At 47.8% G+C, this 25,012-nt stretch overlaps 3 protein-coding genes and 1 pseudogene across 4 annotated transcripts in view; 3 read left to right on the top strand and 1 right to left on the bottom strand.

Annotated features, from left to right (window-relative positions):
* LOC126951160 (40S ribosomal protein S2-like) overlaps positions 1 to 25,012 on the top strand; it is a 375,530-nt pseudogene that overhangs the window by 339,949 nt on the left and 10,569 nt on the right. The window lies entirely within an intron of this gene.
* The window catches only part of EFCAB2 (EF-hand calcium binding domain 2), a 483,350-nt gene that overhangs the window by 77,098 nt on the left and 381,240 nt on the right, over positions 1 to 25,012 (top strand). The gene's annotated exons all lie outside the window — the stretch shown is intronic.
* Positions 1 to 25,012, top strand: part of LOC126951220 (cytochrome c oxidase assembly protein COX20, mitochondrial) — a 213,754-nt gene that overhangs the window by 67,347 nt on the left and 121,395 nt on the right. The window lies entirely within an intron of this gene.
* LOC126951181 (uncharacterized) lies at positions 18,135 to 18,738 on the bottom strand. The gene has a single exon (XM_050785083.1). The coding sequence runs from the start codon at positions 18,736 to 18,738 to the stop codon at positions 18,187 to 18,189; it is 552 nt and encodes a 183-aa protein (XP_050641040.1). The 3' UTR covers positions 18,135 to 18,186.

Genomic DNA, 25,012 nt, shown 5'->3' on the forward strand with positions numbered 1-25,012 from the left:
CCAGGCTAACACAGGTTCCTAATACTCTCACAAGGAGGTTACAGATTCAAATCTGGTAAAGCAACTTCGGGATCTTGCTTGGAGAAAGAATGCCAAGTATCTGGAGGACAGGGGTCTTTTGTTGTGTATTTTTCATTACCTGCTCCTGAAGTTCTCCTGATCACCCAGATATTGACCTTGTTCTATAATAACTTTGCAGAAGTCAGTGCTAATCAAGATTAACAGCTTCTGGCTATACTTTCAGGAATTAAATCAGTGGCAGACAGCTACTTACTTACTTACTGAGTCAAAGCCCAGAGCATTGCTGAGGCCTCTCATACCTGCCCCTCGGTCATTCCTTCCTGTCAAAGCCAACAGGGGATGTAAAGAGCCTCCGCTCACCATACTCGGAGGCATTCATCCTCCTGGGAGTAGATGAGCCCCTCTGTATTCTGGAACCCTGTCGTGATCTGGGAAGGTGTCACGGTCCCGTGCTGGTGAGGACTGGTGTAGAATCCCCATCTTTGAGCACCTCCCTGACACCTGACCCCCTCCCTTAGGAACAGTTGCCTGGTTCTAAGCAAGCCACTGGCTACCAGACTGTTTCCTTCACACCCCAGACTTCTAGGTGATCTGTGGGATTTATACCTGGGCAGCCTTTAGGTACATCTGAAGCCCCACCCATGAGGCTGTCTTCGCAGCCTTGTAAATATGTAGACTTGGGAGTGAAGTTCCCAAAGCCACTACACCAGGCTCCTCAAAGTGGAGTGGAGTGAATGAGGCCTGCATTGCTCCACTGGAAGAAGAAGATGCATTTGATAGGGAAGTGAAGAACCAATCAGACTAAGAAAAGCAGTTTGGTCTACCTAGCACTCTCAGTCTACGTGGCCAGTGCATATCCACTTCAGCGGGGCTGGGATTTTCAGATCAAAAAACCAGAAGATGTATGGGAGCCAGGCCACAAGACTCAGGCATAAACAAAGACTGAGGAAAACTCTCAAGCCTTCCTCTCCCTCTGCCAGGATCGGTGAGTAGGTGCCACAGAAATACCCTGGCATTACCCCCTGGCAAGCAGTTAATAATCCACAGAAGGTCACGTTGTGGGTTTTGATGATGAAACAAAAAAAAAATGAAAATCTTTACCTCTGCTTTGTGCTTGGGCCCATGCTGAGTACTACACACATTATTTCATTTAATTCTCACAACAGCCTATGACATCATTCCTGCTTTACACAAAGACAGTTGCCCAAGACCACACAGATGGCATAGGGAAGGCCCATATTTGAACTCAGCCAATTCTAAAGCATCTCTTCCATCCATGCAAGCACATACTTCTCTGAAATGACGATTCTGCCCACCCCGGGCCTGCTAAATGAGAATCGGCATTTTAGCAAAATCCCCAGGTGAGTCATGAGTACATTCGTGTTTAAGAAGCACTGCTGCATTTCATAAGACTCGGTTCTGTGTGGTTCCTGGATGAGTTAATGTCAGGCAACCTGAACATGTGGGTATCTGAAGGACCTGCTAGGTGACTCCCCTCCAAAACTCAGTAGAGGTGTAGTAAGACTTCCTAGATTTTTACTGGGTTTGACTCAAGCTACATAAATTATTCAAGGACTACCCACCCCAATAAACATGAACCATGAATTTGAACCCTCTGGTGTTTCTACAGAGAGTAGTTACCTAGAAGCCCCTGATCCATGCACTAAGGATTCAGGACTATTGGCCAACTGAGATCCAACCTCCTGTGAGAGACCGCCAGGGCCAGGCGCTTCAGGCGGCCATCCTGTTCACTTGAGTCATCACGGAAAGCCCAGGCCCCCCAGGCCATCCATCCCCAGACTCATCCCCAACAACTCTCTACATGCCCTTATCTGGCCGGCACCCCTATTCATCCTTGCTGTCCCCCCTTTCCAATGTGCCCTCTGGAACTCTCAATCTGTGACAGGCAAATGACCCAGTAGACTCCATGTTTTCAAATGTTTCTTGACCTTTCTGCTTTACCCGAAACCTGGCTGTCCCTTGAGAATCTGTCTCCCTAAGTGTACCCTCCATCTCCCAATTGCTGCTTCTAAATAATTTCTCCTCTTCCCTTCAAAACCTCCAGCTCCAGTGAAACCTGTGCTAGCCAGTTCTATGAGCTACTCCCCTTCATTGTCCCTCTTCTTGCTCATACTGTCTTTCTCTCCAGCATTTCCCTGTCGTCACTCTGCACGTTCACGTAGGTGATCTGTCCAATACCCTAGCCCAGTGCTTCTTAACTGGGGCTCTGGCATCTGGGGCAGGACAATTCTTTGTGCTAGGCAATCCCCCACAATATGAGCCTTATGGCATCTCTGCACTCTCCCTGCACGTTACCAGCCTTTACCCCCTCCACAGTCTGCAGCATCACGTGTCCTTGCACACGCCCCATTTCATCCCCCAGGGGATCAGCAGTCCTGACCTCAGCTGAGAACCATTCAATGTCTTGATTTCATGTCAGCCATTCTTTGAAGCCTTCAACTTTTCATCACTAGTACATTCTTTTTTTTTTTTTTTAAATGGAGTCTTGCTCTGTTGCCCAGGCTGGAGTGCAATGGCACGATCTCGGCTCACTGCAACCTGCACCTCCCAGATTCAAGCGACTCCCCTGCCTCCACCTCCCCAGTAGCTGGGATTACAGGCACCCGCCACTATGCCCAGCTAATTTTTGTATTTTTAGTAGAGACAAGGTTTTACCATGTTGGTCAGGCTGGTCTTGAACTCCTGACTTCAGGTGATCCGCCCACCTCGGCCTCCCAAAATGCTGGGATTACAGGCGTGAGCCACCGTGCCCAGCCCATCACTAGTAACATTCTAAACCACTTCTAAAAATCTTAATTTTAAGCATCACTAACCATGAACTTCCCAGCCCACACTAGTACCCTACATTCCAAGTCTTCGACTTATCAAGATCTCAAATCCATCAATCCTAACATCACCTCCCTCCCATCTTCGTTTCTCTTTTCACTCGGCCTCAATTCCATGGCCAATAATTCAATCATTTCCTTCTCAGTACCCTCCAGTCCCATGCCCCTTTCTGCATTTTAATAGCCTGGCAAACCTGTACTGTTCTGAGACCTCTCTGCATCTGAGACTGATGAGCTAAATGTTGAAGAAAAACCACACAACTAGGCTGACAGATTAGAGTTTACTGATCCTGTCCACAAACCTCACAAGGGCACATGACACCACGCCACAGTTTACTACAGTCCCTTGTCAGCCTACTCTCCTGCTCTCCTGGATGACACTCATAGCTTCTGTCTTCACCTCTCCCACACCTTCCCCGGACATTTTGCTGAGAACCTCGCTTTACGCTTCAGTGAAAATACAGAGACAACTTAGGCAATCTCCCAGTCCACAAGCTCACCTGAATTTGTGCCCATCTCTATAAATAAATAAATAATGCCTTGTGAAATATGCATGCAAGAGAATGCATATGTTGGTTGGTGGGTTGATTTATTTATTTAAGAGGACATCTCACTCTGCCACCCAGTCTGGAGTGCAATGGTGCAATCTTGGCTCACTGCAACCTCCGCCCCCTGGGTTCAAGCAATTCTCCTGCCTCAGCCTCCCAGGTAGCTGGGATTACAGGCACGTGTTACCACATGCAGCTAATTTTGTATTTTTAGTAGAGCAGGGTTTCACCATATTGGCCAAGCTGGTCTCGAACTCCTGACCTCAGGTGATCTGCCTGCCTCAGCCTCCCAAAGCGCTGGGATTACAGGAATGTGCCACCGTGCCCAGCCAGTGTATGTACAGTTTAAAAAGTGATAAAATGAACACCTCCCTGAACAACCATTCAGCGTAAAAAATAGAACATCAGGAACACATGCAGGCTTCCCCAGCCGCTTCCTCTTCCCCCACTGGAAGGCGAACCACAATCCTAGTTTTTTGTAATCATTCCTTTGTGCCTACATGTGCATCCCCGGACGATACTATATGATTTGGTTTTGCCTATTTTGAACTTTATAGAAATGGAATAATAAATTTCAGTTTTTTTAACTTTTACATTATTTTTATAATCCATGCATATTATATGTATAGTTGTAGTTCATTCATTTTCACTACTGTATAGGGTTTTTGTTTGTTTGTTTTGAGACAGAGTTTCGCTCTCGTTGCCCAGGCTGGAGTGTAGTGGCGCGACCTCAGCTCACTGCAACCTCCACCTCCCAGGTTCAAGTGATTCTCCCGTCTCAGCCTCCCGCGTAGCTGGGATTATAGGTGCACGCTACCACGCCTGGCTAATTTCTTTTAGTAGAGATGGGGTTTCACCTTGTTGGTCAGGCTGGTCCTGAACTCCTGAACTCAGGTCATCCACCTGCCTCAGCCTCCCAAAGTGCTGGGATTACAGGTGTGAGCCACCGTGCCCGGTCTGTATAGTATTCTGTTGGATAAATATACCACAGTTTTATGTATACATTCTACCGCTAACAGATATTTGGACTATTGCCAGTTTGTATTGCTATTATGACCAGTGCTCCTATGAACATTATCATGCATAGCTCCTGCTGCAGATGTAATGATTTCTCTAGACATAGGATTGGCAGATTGTAAGGAAAGTGCATGTTTAATTTTATTAAAGCAGGAAAAAAGATATTACACTTTTATTAAATGAAGTCTTACTCAGCCCTCTCTCCATCTTCTAATCAAACAGCTCCACAAGCTAGTTACTCTTTTCTAACGTCATATAATGAAATTCTAGAACCTGGCCTTAAAAATGTTTTTTATAATTAACTAAAAGAGTCAAAGAGATCAAAACTGGTGCCCAACTCCCACGCAGCCACTGGGAAAGATAACACTCAGCATCACAAAAGCAGTTCAAAGAATCTGATTAATTTGGTTAAGAACTTTCAAAAAACACTGTCTTGTTCCATGAAGAGTGGATATGTATGTGAATATTCATCACTATTTTCAACTCTGTTTGAGCAATAGGGTCTTGTTAGACTCCTACAACTCTAGGAAATAAATTAAATAGATAAATAAAAATATTTGTGCAAATAACCACCATGCAAAAATAACCTCCAAAAGGAACCTCTGCCTGCTTGTCTTGATAATTTGCTGTCTCGGTTATAATGTTGTGCATGACATCTTCATATTCCTAAAAGTTATATGTACTTGAAAGACAGATCAGGCCAGGCGAGGTGGCTCACGCCTGTAATCCCAGCACTTTGGAGGCTGAGGAGGATGGATCACAAGGTCAGGAGTTTGAGACCAGCCTGGCCAACATGGTGAAACCCCGTCTCTACCAAAAAATACAAAAAAAAGTTAGCTGGGCATGGTAGCGCACACCTGTAGTCCCAGCTACTCAAGAGGCTGAGGCTGGAGAATCACCTGAACCCACAAGGCGGAGGTTGCAGTGAGCCGAGATCACGGGCAATAGAGTGAGACTCCATCGAAAGAAACAGAGAAAGAGAGAAAGAGAAGAAAGAGAGAAAGAGAAGAAAGAAAGAGAAGAGAAGAAAGAGAAGAGAGAAAGAGAGAGAGAGAAAAAGAGAAAGAAAGAGAAAAAGAAAGAAAGAAAAAGAGAAAGAGAGAGAGAAAGAAAGAAAGAGAGAAAGAAAGAAAGAGAAAGAGAAAGAAAGAAAGAAAGAAAAAGAGAAAGAAAGAAAGAAAAAGAGAAAGAAAGAGAAAGAGAAAGAAAGAAAGAAAGAAAGAAAGAAAGAAAGAAAGAAAGAAAGAAAGAAAGAAAGAAAGAAAGAAAGAAAGAAAGAAAGAAAGAAAGAGAAAGAAAGAAAGGGAGGAAGGGAAGGGAGGGGAGGGAGGGAAGAGAGGGAAGGAAGGAAAAAGAGATGGAGGGAGGAAGGAAAGAAAAGATCAGAAGAGGACTGGGCACTTCTACATGCATGATGAAAAAATCAAAGCCTCTGACACCCTGCTAGATATATTATTTAAAAGATCACCTGATAGTTCCTGCTTCATAGCATCAATCAAAACTATTTTCCGAAGTGGCTGTAACACTTGACGGTCCTACCAGCCGAAAAATTTAGTCCCCATTACTCCATATCCTTGCCACTTGATGCTGACCAAGTCTTTAATGTTTGCCAATCTGGTAGGTATTAAATTGGCATCTAGCTGTGCTTCTGATTTACATTTTCCTGATTATTAATAAGGTTTAAACTCTTTATACATTTCTGGGCATTTGTTTTCTTTTTCTGTGAAATGTTTGTCTTATCTTTTGCCCATTTATTTATTTATTTATTTTTGAGACACGATTACAGGCATGAGCCACCGCACCCGTAATATTTAATTAAGAAAAAGTCTCGCCAAGACTGGAGTGCAGTGGTGCGATCTCGGCTCACTGCAGTCTCTGCCTCCCGGATTCAAGCGATTCTCCTGCCTCAGCCTCCGAAGTAACTGGAACTACAGGCGCCCGACACCACGCCCGGCTAATTTTTGTATTTTTAGTAGAGACAGGGTTTCGCCATGTTGACCAGGCTGGTCTCCAACTCCTGACCTCAAGTGATCCACCTTGCTTGAACCCAAGAGGCGGAGATCGCACCACTTCACTCCAGCTTGAGTGACAGAGTGAGACTCTGTCTCAAAAAAAAAAAAAAACACCTCATGTGCAGATTTTTATGTGAACTCAAGTTTTCATCTCATTTGGGTAAATACCAAGGAGTATGATTGACGGATCGTATAGTAAAATTTAAACATAAATTTACCATATTAAACTAAACATGTTTTATAAGAAACTGCCAGAATGTCTTCCAAAGTAGCTATACCATTTTGCATTCCCAAAATGCAAAATCAATGAATGACAGTTCCTATTGCTCTGCAGGCTTGCCGGCATTTGGTGTTCTCAATGTTTTGGCTTTTATTCATTCTAATAAGTGAGTAGTGGGTTTATTTGGCAATTCCTAAGGACATATGATACTGAGCATCTTTTTATATGCTTATTTGCCATCTGTTTATCTTCTTTAACAAGGTGTCTATTCAGATCTTTTGCCTACTTTTTAATTGGGCTGTTTGTTTTCCTGTTGAGTTTCAAGAGTTATTTGTATATTTTGGCACAAGTCCTTTATCAGATAAGTGTTTTGCAAATATTTTCTCCAAGTCTGTAGTTGCAATTGACTTTTATAGACAGAGTTTTATCTAACAATCTTGCTAAGCTGTCTCGTTAGTTCTAGTAGCATATCTGATATTCTTTGGAGTTTTCTACTTAGTTGTATCATCTGCAAATAATGACAATTCTGTTTCTCCCTCCCAAATCCATGTAACTTTAAAAAAAATTTGTGCATGCCTTTGACCAAGACCTCCCCAAACAATGTTGATTTTTTTTTTTTTTTTTTTTTTTTTTTTTTTTTTTTTTTGCAGAGGGCAGGGACAGAGTCTCCCTCTGTCACCCAGGATGGAATACAGTGGCACAATCTTGGTGGTTCACTGCAACCTCCCCCTCCCAGGTTCAAGCGATTCTTCTGCCTCAGCCTCCTCACTGGGATTACAAGCACGTACCACCATGCCTGGCTAATTCTTGTATTTTTAGTAGAGATGGAGTTTCACCATGTTGGCCAGTCTATTCTCGAACTCCTGATCTCAGGTGATCCGCCCTCCTTGGCCTCCCAAAGTGCTGGGATTACAGGCATGAGCCACTGCGCCCAGCCTACCTTGACCTTAAAAGGAATATTTTCAGCATTTCAAGTTTTTGTCAAATTTTGCTTCCTGTATTTTGAATCTCTGTTATTGGGTGCCTACACATTTATAATTATGTCTTCTTGATAAATTCACCATTTACTTATTATGAAAATCTTCTTTATCCTTGGTTATATTTCTTGTTGTTTTTTAAGAGGGAGTCTTGCTCTGTCACCCAGACTAGAGTACAGTGGCGTGATCTTGGCTCACTGTAACCTCTGAGGCCTGGGTTCAAGCGATTCTTCTGCCTCAGCCTCCTAAGTAGCTGGGATTACAGGCACGCGCCACCATGCCTGGCTAATTTTTGTATTTTAGTAGAGACAGGGTTTCACCATGTTGTCTAGCCTGGTCTCAAACTCCTGACCTCAAGTATTCTGCCCACCCTGGCCTCCCAAAGTGCTGGGATTACAGGAGTGAGCCACCGTGCCTGGCTTATATTTCTTGTTCTGAACTCAACTTTGATATTTCTATACCGACACCAACTTATGATTAGTGTTTTTTCAGTTTTTTTCATTCTTTTATTTTTAATCTGTGTACATCATTATATATAAAGCGGGTTTTTTTAATACAGCATATTGTGATCTTACATTTTTATTTCAATCTGACAACCTCTGCTTTTTGGGTTTCTTTTGTGGTTTTTTTGTTGTTTTGTTTTGTTTTGAGATACAGTTTTACTCTGTCATCCAGGCTGACGTACAGTGGTGTAATCTCGGCTCACTGCAACCTCCGCCTCCCAGGTTCAAGCAATTCTCATGCCTCAGCCTCCCAAGTAGCTGGGACTACAGGCACAGTCCACTAGGCCCAGCTAATTTTTCGTATTTTTAGTAGAGACGTGGTTTCACCATGTTAGCCAGGCTGGTCTCAAACTCTTGACCTCAAGTGATCCGCCCACCTCGGCCTCCCAAAGTGCTGGGATTACAGGCATGAGCCACTGTGCCTGGCCCAATCTCTGCCTTTTAGTGAGAGTTCTTAGACATTTACATTGAATGCAATTATCAATACGATTGAATCTAACTCTACCAACTATTTTTTTCCAATTTTTCCTATATGTTTTTTGTTCCTCTTTTCTTGCTTTCTTTTAGATTTAGTATGTTGTAGTATTCTATTATGTCTATTTTATTGGTTATATATCTTTGTTGGGTTTTATTAATGGTTGCTTACAGTTTACAATATGCATGTCTAGTTTACTGCTATTCAAATATTTTACTATTAATATTTCATGCGTATTGTTAGAGCCTTATAACAGTACACTTCAATTTCCTCTCTCCCATGCACAGTGTAATTGTCGTCGTATATTTTGCTTCTACTTACGTTATAAACCACACGATAATTGGTCATGTTTTGGGGATGGCTTGCTTGGCGGCGTGCTTAGAAGCTGCCACTGTATCAGAGTTGCCTTTCCCTTCCCCACTTTGCTGCTTCAGAAAAGGGCATTTTGGGAGCAAGGAACAGCCTGAAGTTTATCATCATCTTAGATTACTGGTGTGCAGAACGAATGGTCTGCAGTTCACACAATGTGAAAGTCAATACGTGTCTAAGAATGAGAAAAGAAATTGAAAGAAATTTCTGGAGTCTCATTCAGGTTCTCTTGTTTTGTTTGGAGACAGGGTCAGGGTCTCACGCCCTCACCCATGCTGGAGTGCAGGGACACAGTCACAGCTCACTGCAGCCTCAACTTCCCAGGCTCAGAGGTGATTCTCCCACCTCAGCCTCCCAAGTAGCTGGGACTACACGTGTGTGCCACCACACCCAGCTAACTTTTTTTTTTTTTTTTTGTAGAGGTGAAGTTTCACCATGTTGCCCAGGCTGGTCTTGAATTCCTGGGCTCAAGCAATCCACCCACCTCAGCCTCCCAAAGTGCTGGGACTATAGGCACGAGCCAACATGCCCAGCCCTTTGTTTTTAGGACCTCTTTAAGCAGTTTACCAGAAATGTGCACATGGAAAGGCTTCCTGATGGCCACCTGGCTTCTCTTCCCCACCTGGAACTCTAGGGCCCTGGCCAGTGAGGGGCCTGGAGCTCACACTTCATTAGCTTCATGGAGAGCCCCATTTACTGGTGTTATAGAAGACAGGAAATTTCTGATCTAGTCCCAGTGCTGACAGGTGAACAAGTACACTTCTCTTCTGTGAATCTGAGTTTGGCCCTGCTACGTTGCTGGTCCCCACAGTGGCTTTCTACTGGTTCTGCCTAGAGGTGCCCAGGCAGCTTGCAGACTTTTGGCACAGCCTTGGGAAAAGGCCTGCTTGGCCCAGGAGGTGGGCCTGGGAGACGGAAGAGAATTAGCCAGTGGTCCACTGAGGCTATTCCCCTACAATTCTTACCCCTTCCAAAATGCTCCCCAAACTGTATCCCTAAGAATCATCTGGGGCTGGGCGCAGTGGCTCATGCCTATAATCCCAGCACTTTGGGAGGCCGAGGCAGGCGGATCACAGGGTCAGGAGATCGAGACCATCCTGGCGAACACGGTGAAACCCCATCTCTACTAAAAATGCAAAAAAATTAGCCGGGCGTGATGGTGGCGCCTGTAGTCCCAGCTACTTGGGAGGCTGAGGCAGGAGAATGGTGTGAACCCAGGAAGGTGGAGGTTGCAGTGAGCCGATATCGCGCCACTGCACTCCAGCCTGGGTGACAGAGCCAGACTTTGTCTTGAAAAAAAAAAAAAAAAAAAAAAAAAAAAGAATCATCTGGGAAGCTTCTTAAAACACAGGTTCCAATAGGCATTATCTCCCCAAGAGTCTGAGTCAATAGGCCTGGAGGGAGCCCAGGAATATGCTTTTCTTGGAAACGGGGACTTGCTCCATCTCCCAGGCTGCTGGAGTGCAATGGAATGATCATAGCTCACTATAACCTCAACCTGCTTGACTCAAGCAATCTTCCTAACTCAGCCTCCTAAATAGCTGAGACCACAAGTGTGCACCACCATGCCCAGCTAATTATTATTATTTTTTGAGGCATGGTCTCGCTGTTGCTCAGGCTGATCTCAAACTTGGCCTCAAGTAATCCTCCCATCTCGGCCTCCCAAAGTGCTGCAATTACGAGCCACCAGGCCAGGCTAAGCAACTCCCTGGGTGCTTCTGACTCAGATACCTGCCACCCATGCTTAAAGGAACATAAGGAAGGCTGGAGAGGGAGGGGAGTTGTGTTAGCAGACATGGGAAGCTTCTTCCCGGACCATCTACATCTCCCTGTTTGGTTCTTTCATTTCAAATTATCTGGTAAAGCTGTGTGAGCCTCAAAGGAAGGAAAACAAGATTTGCTGAGAACCTTTCCCACCTTTACATCACTCACACAAACCTCACTCAGAAGTGAAAATAACTGGCCTTGGGTAAGGCAAAGAGCCTGGAGATGAGCTCAAGTCTTACTCTGAAGCCTGTGGTCTTTTTCACGTCTCGGGTACCTTGTAAGAAACGGAAAACGTTTACTGAGCACTTCTATGAGCCAGGTCCTCTCATGTACATTTTTTCATGTAGTCCTCATACTAGTCTATATAGATATCATCATCCATATTTTAGAGACGTAGAATTGAGGCTCAGAGTGACTGCATCACTCCTCCACAGTCAAACCGCTCACAAGCTGGAAGAACTGGAGTTCTCTCAAACCCCAATCTTACTCCGCTGTTCCTCTGCCTGGGAAGTTGACCTTCTCTCCAGGCCAGGGGAAGAGGTCGGTGTTGCTAGGCCATTAATGCTAATCCCATTCCCCCTGCTGTGTCCGGTTTAGAGGTGAGTGTGTTCTGGCCACTGAGACACGAGTGGAGTCCACTAGAGGGACTCTCAGAGAGCTTTCCCGAGAAGACTGGGGCCAGGCGCAGCGGCTCATGCCTGTAATCCCAGCACTTTGGGAGGCCAAGGCAGGTGGATTGCTTGAGGCCAGGAGTTCAAGACCAGCCTGGCCAACATAGTGAAACCTCATCTCTACCAAAAATACAGGAAAAAAAAAAAGTGCTAAAAACAGTAAGTGCTGGCATGGATGTGAAGATAGTGGAACCCTTGTTCACTGTTGGTGGGAATGTAAAATGGTCCAGCTGCTGTGGAAAACAGTATGACGATTTCTCAAAAAATTAAACCGAGCATTACTATATGATCCAGCAGTTCCTCAAAGCCGGGCCTCCAAGAGATATTTGTCTACCCACATTAATTTTTTTTTTTTTTTTTTTTTTTTTTTTGAGACGGAGTCTCGCTCTGTCGCCCAGGCTGGAGTGCAGTGGCCGATCTGGGCTCACTGCAAGCTCCGCCTCCCGGGTTCACGCCATTCTCCTGCCTCAGCCTCCCGAGTAGCTGGGACTACAGGCGCCCGCCACCTCGCCCGGCTAGTTTTTTGTATTCTTTTTAGTAGAGACGGGGTTTCACTGTGTTAGCCAGGAAGGTCTCGATCTCCTGACCTCGTGATCCGCCCGTCTCGGCCTCCCAAAGTGCTGGGATTACAGGCTTGAGCCACCGCGCCCGGCCTGTCTACCCACATTCATAGCAGCATTATCCACAATAGCCACAAGGTAGAAGCACCCACCCAAATGTCCACTGAAGAAGGAATGGACCGGCCGGGAGTGGTGGCTCGACGCCTGTCATCCCAGCACTCTGGGAGGCCGAGGCAGGTGGATCACCTGAGGTCAGGAGTTTGAGACCAGCCTGCCTAACATGGTGAAACCCTGTCTCTACTAAAAATATAAAAATTAGCCGGGCATGGTGGTGTGCGCCTGTAATCCCAGCTACTCGGGAGGCTGAGGTGGGAGAATTGCTTGAGCCCAGGAGGCAGAGGTTGCAGTGAGCTGAGATCACACCACTGCACTCCAGCCTGAGTGACAGAGCAAGACCCTATCTCAAAAAAGAAAAAAAAAAAAGAAAGAAAGAAAGAAAGAAAGAAAAGAAGAATTCAAGTCACACAGTAATGATCAGGAATCCAGTGCTGTGTAAACTAAGGTCTACCTGTACCTGTATAAATAAAAATGTTGGGCTGCCTTAAATCTTACCTCTCTCCGCAGGGGCAGAAGCCTGCCTCAGCACCAGGACCTAGCCCTATGTATGTATGTACCTTGGAGCACCGTGGCAGAGCAAGCACTTTGACCAGTTACGGGCAGAGATGAGGGTTCTCCTCTTGGGCTGGTCACTGATAACCCAGAGTACCACCTCCCTCCCCTTTTCCTTCAGAGGCTACAGTTCCAAGTGTCTCCTGAATTATTTTCTCCAAGGAACCCCAGCATCCTAGATTGGCCCCTATCACTCCCACATGGGCGACCCCCTCTACCGGCCACTACCACCAGATACTTAGGATACTAGTCTGCTAGAGGCTGACATCCCTCTTCACGAAGACATTGGGGGGTGAGGTGAGATGGGGCTCCCCGTCCCCCACAAGCCCTTTCCTTCAGGTCCCCAAGACCACCATGCAAGACTGCTCAGGTGCACCAGGCCCTGGGCCCCATAGTCAGTAGGGAGCCGCAGTCCTGCTAGCCAGAGGCCCTTCTTTCATCCCCAGCCACAAGCTGGCTAGATCCATTTAATTCAGCACAGATAGCACTTTTTCTTTTCCTTCAAGATCAGAAGTCTAAATAAACTATATTGAGAAAAGAAAGAAATTCTCACGTACCAGGCTGTCTCAGTTTGTGGAGTTAATGGGTTCCCAAAATTGTGTGGCATAGCCTTTGGTGTGTCCTGCTCCATGTGGAATAGAGAAAGGGCTGCCTTCAAGCTCTGAGGTTGATGACATTCTCCCTTCGGGAAAAAAAGTTTTCAAAGGAAGGAAGGTTTCCCATTTCCCTGAGGTACTTTCATTGGCTCATGCACTCGATAAGCACACCAACCATGTACCAGAAACTTATAAACATGATTTCCTATTTACAAAGGCCTTCTGGCTTCACAGCTTTTCTGATCCACAAATTGCACTGGACTATTTCAAGAAGTATTTCCAAATCGCCGTTTTGTCAGAAGTCAGTACAACCTCTCTGAGCCTTGTATTCTTATTTCAAAATATAGTAAGAGCTGGTGCAGTAGCTCATACCTGTAAGCCCAGCACTTTGGGAGGCCGAGAAGGGCAGATCACCCAAGGTCAGGAGTTCAAGATCAGCCTGGCCAACATGGCAAAACCCCTCTACTAAAAATACAAAAACCAGCCAGGCATGATGGCGCACGCCTGTAATCTCAGCTACCCAGGAGGCTGAGGCAGGAGAATCACTTGAACCCTGGAGGCGGAGGTTGCAGTGAGCCAAGATGGAGCTATTGCACTCCAGCCTGGACAACAGAGCGACACTCTGTCTCAAAAATATATATATACCTAGTAAGACTCCCTGTCCTGTCAAACTCACAAAACTATATGCAGATCACCTAAGAACTGCCGATGAACACAGGAGTCATGTTGTCATTGTTATAGTTAAAGAAAAAGATTGGTTGATTATTTTAAAACGGGATGGGGTCTTGCCATGTTGCCCAGGCTGGTCTTAAACTCCTGGCCTCAAGCAATCCTCCCACCTTGGCCTCCCAAAATGCTGAGATTGCAGGTGTGAGCCACCACATCTGGCCAAAATTTATTGTTAAATAGAAAGAGGGGAAGCAAGATGGAAGGGCCAAGCCACCTGTTAGAGCAGAAGCAGTTCTAGAAACCACATGTCATAGAGCTCAGGGTGCAGAACTGCTGAAGCCGTCCTCCTTCTTTCTGGCTGGGCACCTCTCAGGGCTTCAACACAATGATAGCCATGAGTTTTACTAACTCAGACTGAACATGTCAATCATGGTGCCTGTCTTACCCGACAGTTTATTCTAATGAAAACTCTGCAGCACCCAGCACACCCTCACTGCCTTTTCAGGAAAGCAGTGCTAGGCTTCTCTTAACTAGGGGTTTGGACCAAGGGTAGGGCCCCTGATCCAAAGGCAGCTAGACCCCAGGAAGATACCCACGAAAGTAGCCTGGCTTCACCAATAGCAATGTGGTAATTACCAAAGTCAATCAGACCACATCCCTCAACAGAACTGTCTGGGAGGATAGAGTGATTATCAATGGGAAGAGAGAAAGAGGGCAGGCCTGCATAGGGAACAGGGAGGGAAGGCTCGGCCCACAGGGAGGACCCAGCTCCAGCACGCCTCAGGGCTGTTATCTAGCCCCATTTTCAGTACAGTGTTTCCTTATAACAAACAAACACATTTCCCCTAGATTCCTTTTTTTTTTTTTTTTTTTTTTTTTTTTGAGATGGAGTCACACTGTCTCCCAGACTGGAGTGCAATGGTATGGTCTAGGTTCACTGCAACCTCCGCCTCCTGGGTTCAAGTGATTCTCCTGCCTCAGCCTCCTGAGTAGCTGGAACTACAGGCCACCATGCCTGGCTAATTTTTGTATTTTTACTAGAGATGGGGTTTCACTATGTTGGCCAGGGCTGGTCTCGAACTCCTGACCTTGTGATCTGCCTGCCTCAGCCTCCCAAAGTGCTGGGATTACGGGTGTGAGCCACCACGCTTGGCCTCCCTTTAAGGTAACTTTACCTTAAAGGAATCTGAGGCTAGATAGAAAAGTCTCTAAAAGAGGAAATGAAAAGAGCTTCACTAACACAAAAACTCAACCTGACTTACCTTCTGTGGCCAAGAGACACGTTTCTGGAATATCTACACCAGAAAACACTCAACCACAGATGGCTGAATAATGAGGCACTACATTTTTGTTGGTTTTTTAAACTGGTTAAAAAATTTAAAAATTTTTGTTTAAAACTGGTTTTCAGCTAGAAAGAAGATGGATATGGGAGGAAGAAAAGGTCCCAGGCTGGTCCTAATGCAGCTCTGCAAGATCAGAGATCAAAGCTGTCACCATGACATACTGCAAATTCCTAAGCTTGGGGGTGGAGGTGGGGCAGGGAGGGGCAGTGGCAGAAGGGACCACCTGCAGGTGCTCAAGCCCAGCAATCTAATGCAGCCTGGGTGCTCTCTCTGCATCCAAGGGCCATGTTTCTGCTGAATTGGGGCTTTAGTGCGAGACATCTGTTGGTCCAGCAAATCTGGTAGAAGCTACCGCTCTGCTGTTGCCCTGGGAGAGATCCATTCTAATCAACAGCCAGGAGGAACCAATTGAAGGCTGATGGCACAGTGCCAAAAAGGTAAGGCTTTGTGTGGGTACCTAAGAGTGAAACTAGGAAGACAGAAGACACATATGACACCACCCTAATAAATTCTCTCAGTAAGTTGAGCATTTATATTATGCTACGTGCTTATACGCCAAGCCTGTGTGTGTGTGTGTGTGTGTGTGTGTGTGTGTGTGTGTGTGTGTGTGTGTGTGTAGAGAGGGGTCCGCACAGACTGAGACACAATATCCGCCAATTTCCTTAGCCTAGTGAAGAGGAAGTACTGTGGAAGGTCACAAGACAGTTGAAACAAAAAGGCATGGCTACATTCAAATTAAGGGTCAGTGAATCAACTGTAGTTTGTCTATTTCCTTTCAGAAACAAACAAACTCAGAAAACATTAAATAAGTGGAATTTCTTACACATTATTCAACAGCACCTCTATTCTAGGATTTGAGAATTCAGCAATTGGGTATTCTTCTAGCGGTCTCTTCTTTACCAGCCTCTTAGCTTCAACCCCTCCAAGCAGAGAGGGTTCCACTGGGCTGCTACCTATAGAACAGGTTTTGATTCAGGCATCACGGGACACCCCACCCCCACCCCCAGTCAGCTATAGGCAGGATAACAGGATGGCTTTCCTCCTAAGGATGGGGCTGGCTATGAGGTTTAGTGGCTTTTCTGGTAAAAACGCCTTCCTCTATCACAGACCTATGAAACAATTTCATCTATCTGGGCAATGGCAAGAATAAAGAAGCTAGGAAAAATACAAAATGCACCTAACCAACCCCAAGTTACAGAATTACAGAGAATTCTTCCCTATGGGGCACCAGCTCCTGGCCCCGGCTCTGTGGCGTATACCTTGTTTTTTCCATTTTTCATCTTCCTAGGTTCACCATTCAAGTATCAGGCATTATGATCCTCCACCTCCCACCCTTCCCCCAGTGATTTTTTTTAAAGACAGGGTCTGGCTCTGTTGCCCAGGCTGGACTGCAGTGGTACAATTGTAGCTCACTGCGGCTGAACACTGGGGCTCAAGCCATCCTCCCACCTCAGCTTCCCAGGTAGCTGGGACTACAGGTGGGCACCACCACACCCAGGTCAATTTTTAAATTTCTTTGTGGAGAGGAGGGCTCCCCATGTTGTCAGGCTGGTCTTGAACGCCTGGCCTCCAACGATCTTCTCATCTTTACCTCCCTAAACGCTGGCCCCTTCCCCAGCATTGACTCTCTACGTCAAGGGGGAGGGGAAATCCTTGCCTGGAAGGCACCAGGGACTCCAAGGCCACCTCAGCAGAGCACCATCAAGCAGAGAGCTTCCAGGCTCACAGTTTGGCGTTTTTAGCTTGCTAGTGAAAACGGTAAGCTGGGCCGGGCGCGGTGGCTCACGCCTATAATCCCAGCACTTTGGGAGGCCGAGGTAGGTGGATCACCTGAGGTCGGGAGTTCGAGACCAGCCTAACCAACCTGAAGAAACTCCGTCTCTACTAAAAATACAAAATTAGCCCGGCATGGTGGCGCATGCCTGTAATTCCAGCTACTTGGGAGGCTGAGGCAGGAGCATCGCTTGAACCCGGGAGGCGGAGGTTACGGTGAGCCGAGATCGCACCATTGCACTCCAGCTCTGGGCAACAAGAGCGCAACTCCGTCTCAAGAAAGAAAGAAAGGAAAGAAAAGAAAAGGGTAAGCCAGTGAAAAGCTTGCCAGCTTTGGCCCAGGAGGCAGTGAGGGGAGAGGGAGGGGTGGATGCTAGTCTGGGACCAGACCATTATCACAGTTTAGTAACCACCTGTAAGGTGTGTCGGGCTTTCAGAGTCCTCACAGCACTTTCACTTCTACTGTTTTACTTTCATCCTCACAAGTCTGTACAGCCAGAGTATCATTAGCAGGTTTTTATTGATGAGGAAAAGGAAGACGTTAAAGACCCATTCGGGAGCCTCCTGGAGTCCCTTCCCTTTGTTCTTTCAAGTCTAGCACTAGTTTCCAAACTCCCCTGTCCCAACCCCAGCCCAAGCCACCGTTCCTAAATGCCTGTCAACAAAACATAAAAGTAGAGTTCGCTCACTTCAAAGCGGGATGTGAAGCGCAGCATCCTGCTTTAAACGGTTTTTTGGTTTTTGTTTTTGTTTTTGTTTTTTTCTGACGGGGCGTGGTAGCTCACGCCTGCAATCCCTGCACTTGGGAGGCTTAGGATCGCTTGACCCCAGGAGTTTGAGTCCAGCCTGGGCAACACAGTTTTTTTTTGTTTTTTCTGCCTCAAAAAAAATTAAAGGCACTGCAGAGATTGAAAAAGCTTTCCCACCTTCTCCCCTGCAGTGTTTAGAAAGAGACAGTCCGCCCCCGATTCAGCGGGGAGAACTCAGGGCTCCGCGGCACCCGCAGGCTTCAGTTACTGCACCGAGGTCCTCGGGCCAGAGAGAGGCTGCGAGGAGGACGCGGCCGGTTTAGCGCGCTACGAACCTCAAGATCCACGCACATCCCCCCAACATTCCATGTGCTTTCATTCCTACGGCGCTGGGTTTACTTTCATTTATTGCTTCTGTTGACCAGGAAAAAAAAACAATGCTGAGCGTGCACAGGGGGCGCAAAGGGGGGCCGGCTCCTCGTGGCTGCCCGGCGGCGGGGCTGGCGGGCGGGAGCGGCCTGCTCCGGCCGCCCGGGGGCGCTGCTCTGGGGTCGGGCCGCGGCCTCGTGGGCGCCCTGCGCGCGGTCCAGCACCAGCAGCGGGATCTCCTCCAGCCGGTCGGGCCGCTCCTTGCACCGCAGGTAGCGCCGCCTCCACGTCGCCAGCCTCTGGAGCAGCCTCTGCAGGCTCGAGGGGCCCCACAGGCCGCGCTCCGGGCCCGCCTTGCCTGAGCGCGCGTGAGCTTGCCTGAGCTTCTTCCTGCGCGGGCTGCGGAACAGCCGCCGCCAGCACCAGCAGCCCGAGCAGGAGCCGCCGTCGCCGGCCACCACGCGCCGCCCGACCGCCTCCGGCTCCCCGCGCGGAGCGGGGCCCCGCTTCAGGCGCGCCGCCTCCTCCAGCAGCTCACGCTGCGCGCCGCCGCGCCGGGGGCCACCAAGCCGGGGGGCCGCCATGGCCCGCGCAGGCCTCTTCTCCGAGCGCGGGGCCCACGTCTCGGGAACCGTCGGGCTGGACAACCCCGCTGCTGCCTCCAGGACTCCAAAGGGCCCCTCGCGTCCTCTCCCGGGAAGGTGCCCACAGGCCCCCTCCACGCGCTTGGGTTGCCCAGGAAACCCCAACGGTGACCCCACAATGCCCAACAGAGCCCTTGCCCTCTGCCGCTGGCGGGGTCACCAGAATCCAACGACCCAAGGAATCCCCCAAATAAGTCGGCCAAATTTCGCTGCGAACTGATTTTTCAAATATGGCCTCACCTGGACAAGAAGGAATCTTAGAAGTTCCTGGGGTCCAACTCCTGGTTCACGAACACACACGGCGTCCAGGAGCGGGGGCTGCGCAGCCTTCCCTGGGTCAAGGCGTGGGTTTCAGCCTCAGGTGTGTGGCGCTGGAGATTTGTGTTTTGTGAACTGGTTTCAGGTGGTCTGCCCTTTTCTGTTAACAGGGAACCAGGGTTTCAGGAAAGATCTCAAAACCTAATTTTCTTCATCTGGTCTCACTCAAAGGCCTCTTGTAGGATTGATTGATTTTTTTTTAATAATTTTTTTTTTCTGATTGCAAACATAATATTTTTGAAGAAATTTTTGTAAAACTAATACAAAAAATACTCCTTTTTTCTGCTTTTTTGTATATATTTTCATACTTGTTAATTTTCTCCAATTCCAGGCAAAGTTAAATAATAGCTGCTCTGGGGGCTGGTCGCGGCGGCTCATGCCTGTAATCTCCGCGGTTTGGGAGGCCGAGGTGGGCGGATCACTCGAGCCCAGGAGTTGGAGACCACCCTTGGCAACATGGAGAAACCCTGTCTCTACAAAAAATGCAAAAAAATTTCAGGGCAGGCCGGGCGCGGTGGCTCAAGCCTGTAATCCCAGCACTTTGGGAGGCCGAGGCGGGTGGATCACGAGGTCAGGAGATCGAGACCATCCTGGCTAACATGGTGAAACCCCGTCTCTACTAAAAATACAAAAAACTAGCCGAGCGTGGTGGCGGGGTCCTGTAGTCCCAGCTACTTGGGAGGCTGAGGCGGGAGAATGGCATGAACCCGGGAGGCAGAGCTTGCAGTGAGCCGAGATCACGCCACTGCACTCCAGCCTGGGAGACACAGCGAGACTCTGTCTCAAAAAAAAAAAAAAAAGAAAAAAAAAAAAAAAAATTTCAGGGCATGGGGAAAAAAAAAAAGCTACTCTGGGCACAGCCCTGGAGGGAGGGGAGGGCGGTACCAGAGCTGCTCTGGCAGCTGACTCCGTGGGGCCCCTCCCCGTGGAGACTGAGTGGGATGAAGGGTCAGGCTATGCACTAAAATACAATGCAAATATTGAAAATAAATTTTTTTAAAAAATGAAATTGTTGCCCTCCTACCAAATGGGAAATTAATTTTATCACTGAATAGACATGAAGAAACTGGACTTCAAAGTTGTCCACCTCGGTATTCTGGCAAAAAAGCATGAAATTGAGCCATTCCTTGCAAAGACCAGGAAATCCAGCATTTCCTACAAGAATGGGGAGTGCTTGGAAAAGAAGAGCTGGCAGAGTATCTCCAGATGCTGACAAGCTTGTAGGACGTCCGCAGGGCTGTTCGTGAGGCCAACCAGAGAGGCCCAACCGTGAGTCCTGTCCCTGTCCTTCGGGAGAGGCCCTGCAGCCGGCCCTGGGCCAGCCCTGGAGGAACACATCTACTCAGGTGTGTCCTTTCTGCCTTCCCTTTCACGGTCCTTAAGTGGCTACGTCACCTAGTCCAGACCAACACACTGCGCCCTGAGCAAGGTAGGAGATCTGGGGACAAGCCTCTGCCCGTGTTTCCTTGTTTCATTCTTCACAAGGATGAAAACGACTTCACACTTCTTAAGTTTGCCCCCACCTCTCTTATTTTCTCCTTACAACTCATGCACAGAGCAGTGGTGCTGAGGGGCTCTGCTGCCGGCCCTGTTCCGGATGGGCAGGGCCCCTGAGGAGGGTAAGTCGAGAGGCAGAGGCCCAGAGGGAGGGTCTGGATGACCTAACCCAGCCTTGAAGTTGCCCGTTTTCATCAGCTCTTCCCTGTGTACTCAGCACCCTCCCAAGACCATCTGGGCCTGGCCCTTCCACCTTGCTTTGAGGGTCTGCTCTGGGACCCCCACAAGTGAACTCTGTTGAGGATGCCCACGACCTGAAATGGGTTCTGGAATCTTGGGTTCTCCATGGTCATCCCCACATGTGTCTCCTGACAGACTCCACTCCCAGTAGCAGGGATCAACCTCTGCTCCTTAGAACAGGAAGCTGGGCAGACATGAGCAGGGCAGGAGACCTCCCCTGCCAGGAATGTCACAACCACCAGGTGATGGTCAGGTGGTTGTTACTCTTTCGAACATAATAATTGGTCACAGCAGGCATCAGGAAAAGGCAGGCTCCCAACAGGTAGAAAACACCTAACGCTGGTGATGAGCAGCTTCCCAATAAGTTCTCAGGAGTTGGGTGAGTAGGTTCAAGTATGTGCACTAAGAGGCAAAGTGGCGGAGTTTAACTGGTATAGGACCTTCTAGGAACACTCAGCTGACTCAAATGAGTATGCGCACAACTTCAGTAAACACACTGTGCACGCGGCCCCTGCTCTCAAATGCAAGATGCAGCCCAGCACACGCGCAGACAGCCCACCTCAAGAGAGGAATGGGGAGAAGGAACACAAAGCCCCAGAAGCATGCCAACACATCAAATCCCAAGTCAAAGGCTGAACAGTGCACTTGGATCGCTCAGGTCGCCCATTTGGCCCTCTTCAACTGTGCTTTACTTCCTTTAGTTCCTGCTCCAATACTATCTTTTATTCCCCGCTCTATCACCCTGGCTGGAGCGCAATGGTGCGAGTTCAGCTCACTGCAACCTCCACCTCTGGGTTCAAGTGATTCTCCTGCCTCAGTCTCCTGAGTAGCTGAGATTACAGGCACACGCCACCACGCCCAGCTAATTTTTGTTTTTTTAGTAGAGACGGGGTTTCACCATGTTGGCCAGGATGGTCTCAAACTCCTGATCTCAAGCGATCCACCCGCCTCGGCCTCCCAAAGTGCTGGGATTACAGGTGTGAGTCACCGCATCCAGCCCTACCATTTTCAGCTGAAACAAAGATAGAAGGGTATAGCTGAGGCCAGGAAAGAGAAAGTGACTAGGATAAAAAGGGTAAAAGAGGGTAAGATTTGTTATGCAGATTAAATCAGTGCCTTCTCCAATAATCAGAGTCTCCAGTGACTCAGAGTCATCTTTCTGTTTCTAGTACCAGGAGGGAGACACTCTTACAAATGGAGAGTATTTATTTATTTATTTATGAGACGTGGTCTCACTCCGTTGCCCAGGCTGGAGTGCAGTGTCGCGATCTCAGCTCACTGCAACCTCTGCCTCCTGGGTTCAAGCCATTCTCCTGCCTCAGCCTCCCGAGTAACTGGAATTACAAGCACACGCCACCACATCCGGCTAATTTTTGTATTTTCAGTAGAGACAGGGTTTCACTATATTGGCTAGGCTGGTCTGGAACTCCAGACCTCAGGTGATCCACCCGCCTCAGCCTCCCAAAGTGCTGAGATTACAGGCGTGAGGCACCAGGCCCGGCTGTATTTTTTTTTTTTACAAATGTAAATTTCTCTTACAAAAGGGTAACCACTCTTGTTTTCAGAGCTTCTCCTGTCTCTGCTGTTTCTCAAAACAACCAGCTCAAAATAATCCTTATACCTGAGAAAACAAAAATAGCTCAGAGATGTCTGAGCTATGTGAAGTGTGCAGGCCCAGATTCACAAGGCTACAGGACTTCAGTTGTGGACCCTTTGCATCCCACGCTCCTACACATGCCTGGGGGCAATTATTTAATTTTGTTCCTGACTAGCCTCACCCTTTATCTTCATGTTCTTGGAATTTGTGATACAAAGAACAATGTATGGCCAACCAATAGCTTAATGTTACTGTATTTATTTATTTTTTCTTGAGGTGGAGGAGTTTTGTTCTTGTCGCCCAGGTTGGAGTGCAGTGGTGTGATCTCGGCTCACTGCAACCTCCGCCTCCCGGGTTCAAGGGATTCTCCTGCCTCAGCCTCCCGAGTAGCTGGGACTACAGGCACCCACCACTATGCCTGGCTAATTTTTTTTTTTTGTATTTTTAGTAGAAATGGGGTTTCACCATGTTGGTCAGGCTGGTCTTGAACTCATGACCTCATGATCTGCCTGCCTTGGCCTCCCAAAGTGCTGGGATTACAGACATGAGTCATGACACCCAGCCAATTGTAGTGCAAATTCTTGGTAACAATTTAGGAACTGCCTCTTCTTTCTCTTTATTTTTTATTCTTTCTGTTGAGACAAAGTCTTGCTTTGTCGCCCAGGCTGGAGTACAGTGGTGCAGCCTTGGTTCACTGCAACCTCTGCCTCCCGGGTTCACGCCATTCTCCTGCCTCAGCCTCCCGAGTAACTGGGAATACAGGCGCCCGCACCACACTTGGCTAATTTTTGTATTTTTAGTAGAGGCGGGTTTCACTATGTTGGCCAAACTGGTCTCAAACTCCTGACCTCAAATGATCCACCCAACTCGGCCTTCCAAAGTGTTAAGATTACAGGTGCAAGCCACTGCGTCTGGCCTTCCTTGCATTAAAAAACCCACTTGTAACTGCTGCTAATTAGAGTGTATATTCAGGGCAACTTGAATCTATGCTCCCAGATTGCAGTTCTCAAGCTTGGCCCAAATAAACTCTCTACCTATATTAGTTTTGCCTCTGCTTTTTCCTTTTAAGTTGACATATCCAGTGTAGCTGGCAGGATCCAGAGTGACTATCCCCCCACCTCCTCCCCACTGAGAAAGGAGAAAGGAAAAATCCGGCCAGGCAGGCAGTTACGGTGGTTCCTCAGTTGAATCCTTCCACAGAACAGCCTGCAGGCACAGATGAGGGAACTTGCCAAGGGGGCCTTGCCTAAGACGTGCCCACAGCTGCACAGATAAGAAAGGGTACACAGGTGACTTGCCCAGACATGCCCACAATGGAAATTTCCATCGCCTGACACATGTGCCATAAGGGGAACAAAGCAATATGGAGTAACTCAAGCTAAGGGCCCACATTCACATTAGGAGGATGGGGCGAAGCTACCAGAAATTGGCACCGTATGCAAATGAGATGCCCAGCCCTCATCGGTTTCCTATAAAAGCCTTTGCATTCAACTGTAAAACAGCCACCCTCCTCTGGTTCCCATCTCTGCAGCGGAGAGCTTGCTTCTTCCACTTACTAAACGTCTGCTCCAGCCTCACCCTTTGTATCCACACTCCTTAATTTCTTGGTCCTGAGACAAAGGACTCCAAGTGGTACCTCACAACAAGAGGCTGCTACATTGTGGTGCGGTGGCGAGACTAACGCCACCGCTGTTTCTGAAAATGGCCCTTGATACTAGCGTGAACTCTCTGTCCTCAGGAGTCCTATTGTAAATGCCCAATGGGTTCACCCTGCCTGCTGCCTAGACAGAGCCGATTTATCAAATCCAGGGGAATTACAATAGAGAAAGAGTTATTCAAGCAAAGCCAGCTGTGCCGGAGACTGGAGTTTTATTATTACTCAAATCAGTCTCCCCCGAGCGTTTGGCAGTCCGAGTTTTTAAGGCGAATGTGGTGGGTTGAGGGGAGCCAGTGGGTCAGGAGTGCTGATTGTTTGGGTTGGACATGAAACCGTCAGGAGTCGACGCTGTACACTTGTGCTGAGTCAGTGCCTAGGTGGGGGGTGAGGCCGCAAGATCAGATGAGCCAATTTATTGATCTGGGTGGTACCAGCTGGGTGGTGTCTGCAACATATCTCAAGCCCTGTTCTTAGATTTTATAGCAGTGATGTTACCTCCAGGAGCAATCTGGGGAGGGTCAAAATCCCGTAGCCTTCAGCTGCATGACTCCTAGACCATCATTTCCAATCTTTTTATTAGTTTGTTGGTCCCACAAAGGCAGTCTAGTCCCCAGGGAAGAAGGGGCTTTGTTTCCAGAAGGGGCTATCTTCATTTTAAACTGTAAGTTCCACTTGGCTGGGCACGGTGGCTCACACCTGTAATCCCAGCACTTTGGGAGGCCAAGGCCAGCAGATTACCAAAGGTCAGGAGTTTGAGACCAGCCTGACCAACATGGTGAAACCCTGTCTCTACTAAAAATACAAAAATTAGCCAGGCATGGTGGCTAACACCTGTAATCCCAGCTACTTGGGAGGCTGAGGCAGGAGAATCACTTGAACCCAGGAGGCAGAGGTTGCAGTGAGCC

This window comes from Macaca thibetana, chromosome 1 (genome assembly GCF_024542745.1).
Source record: "Macaca thibetana thibetana isolate TM-01 chromosome 1, ASM2454274v1, whole genome shotgun sequence".
Taxonomy (NCBI): Eukaryota; Metazoa; Chordata; class Mammalia; order Primates; family Cercopithecidae; genus Macaca; species Macaca thibetana.

Coding starts and splice junctions, on each gene's coding strand:
- LOC126951181 (XM_050785083.1), bottom strand. CDS start 18,738: ATGGCGGCCCCCCGGCTTGGTGGCCCCCGGCGCGGCGGCGCGCAGCGT.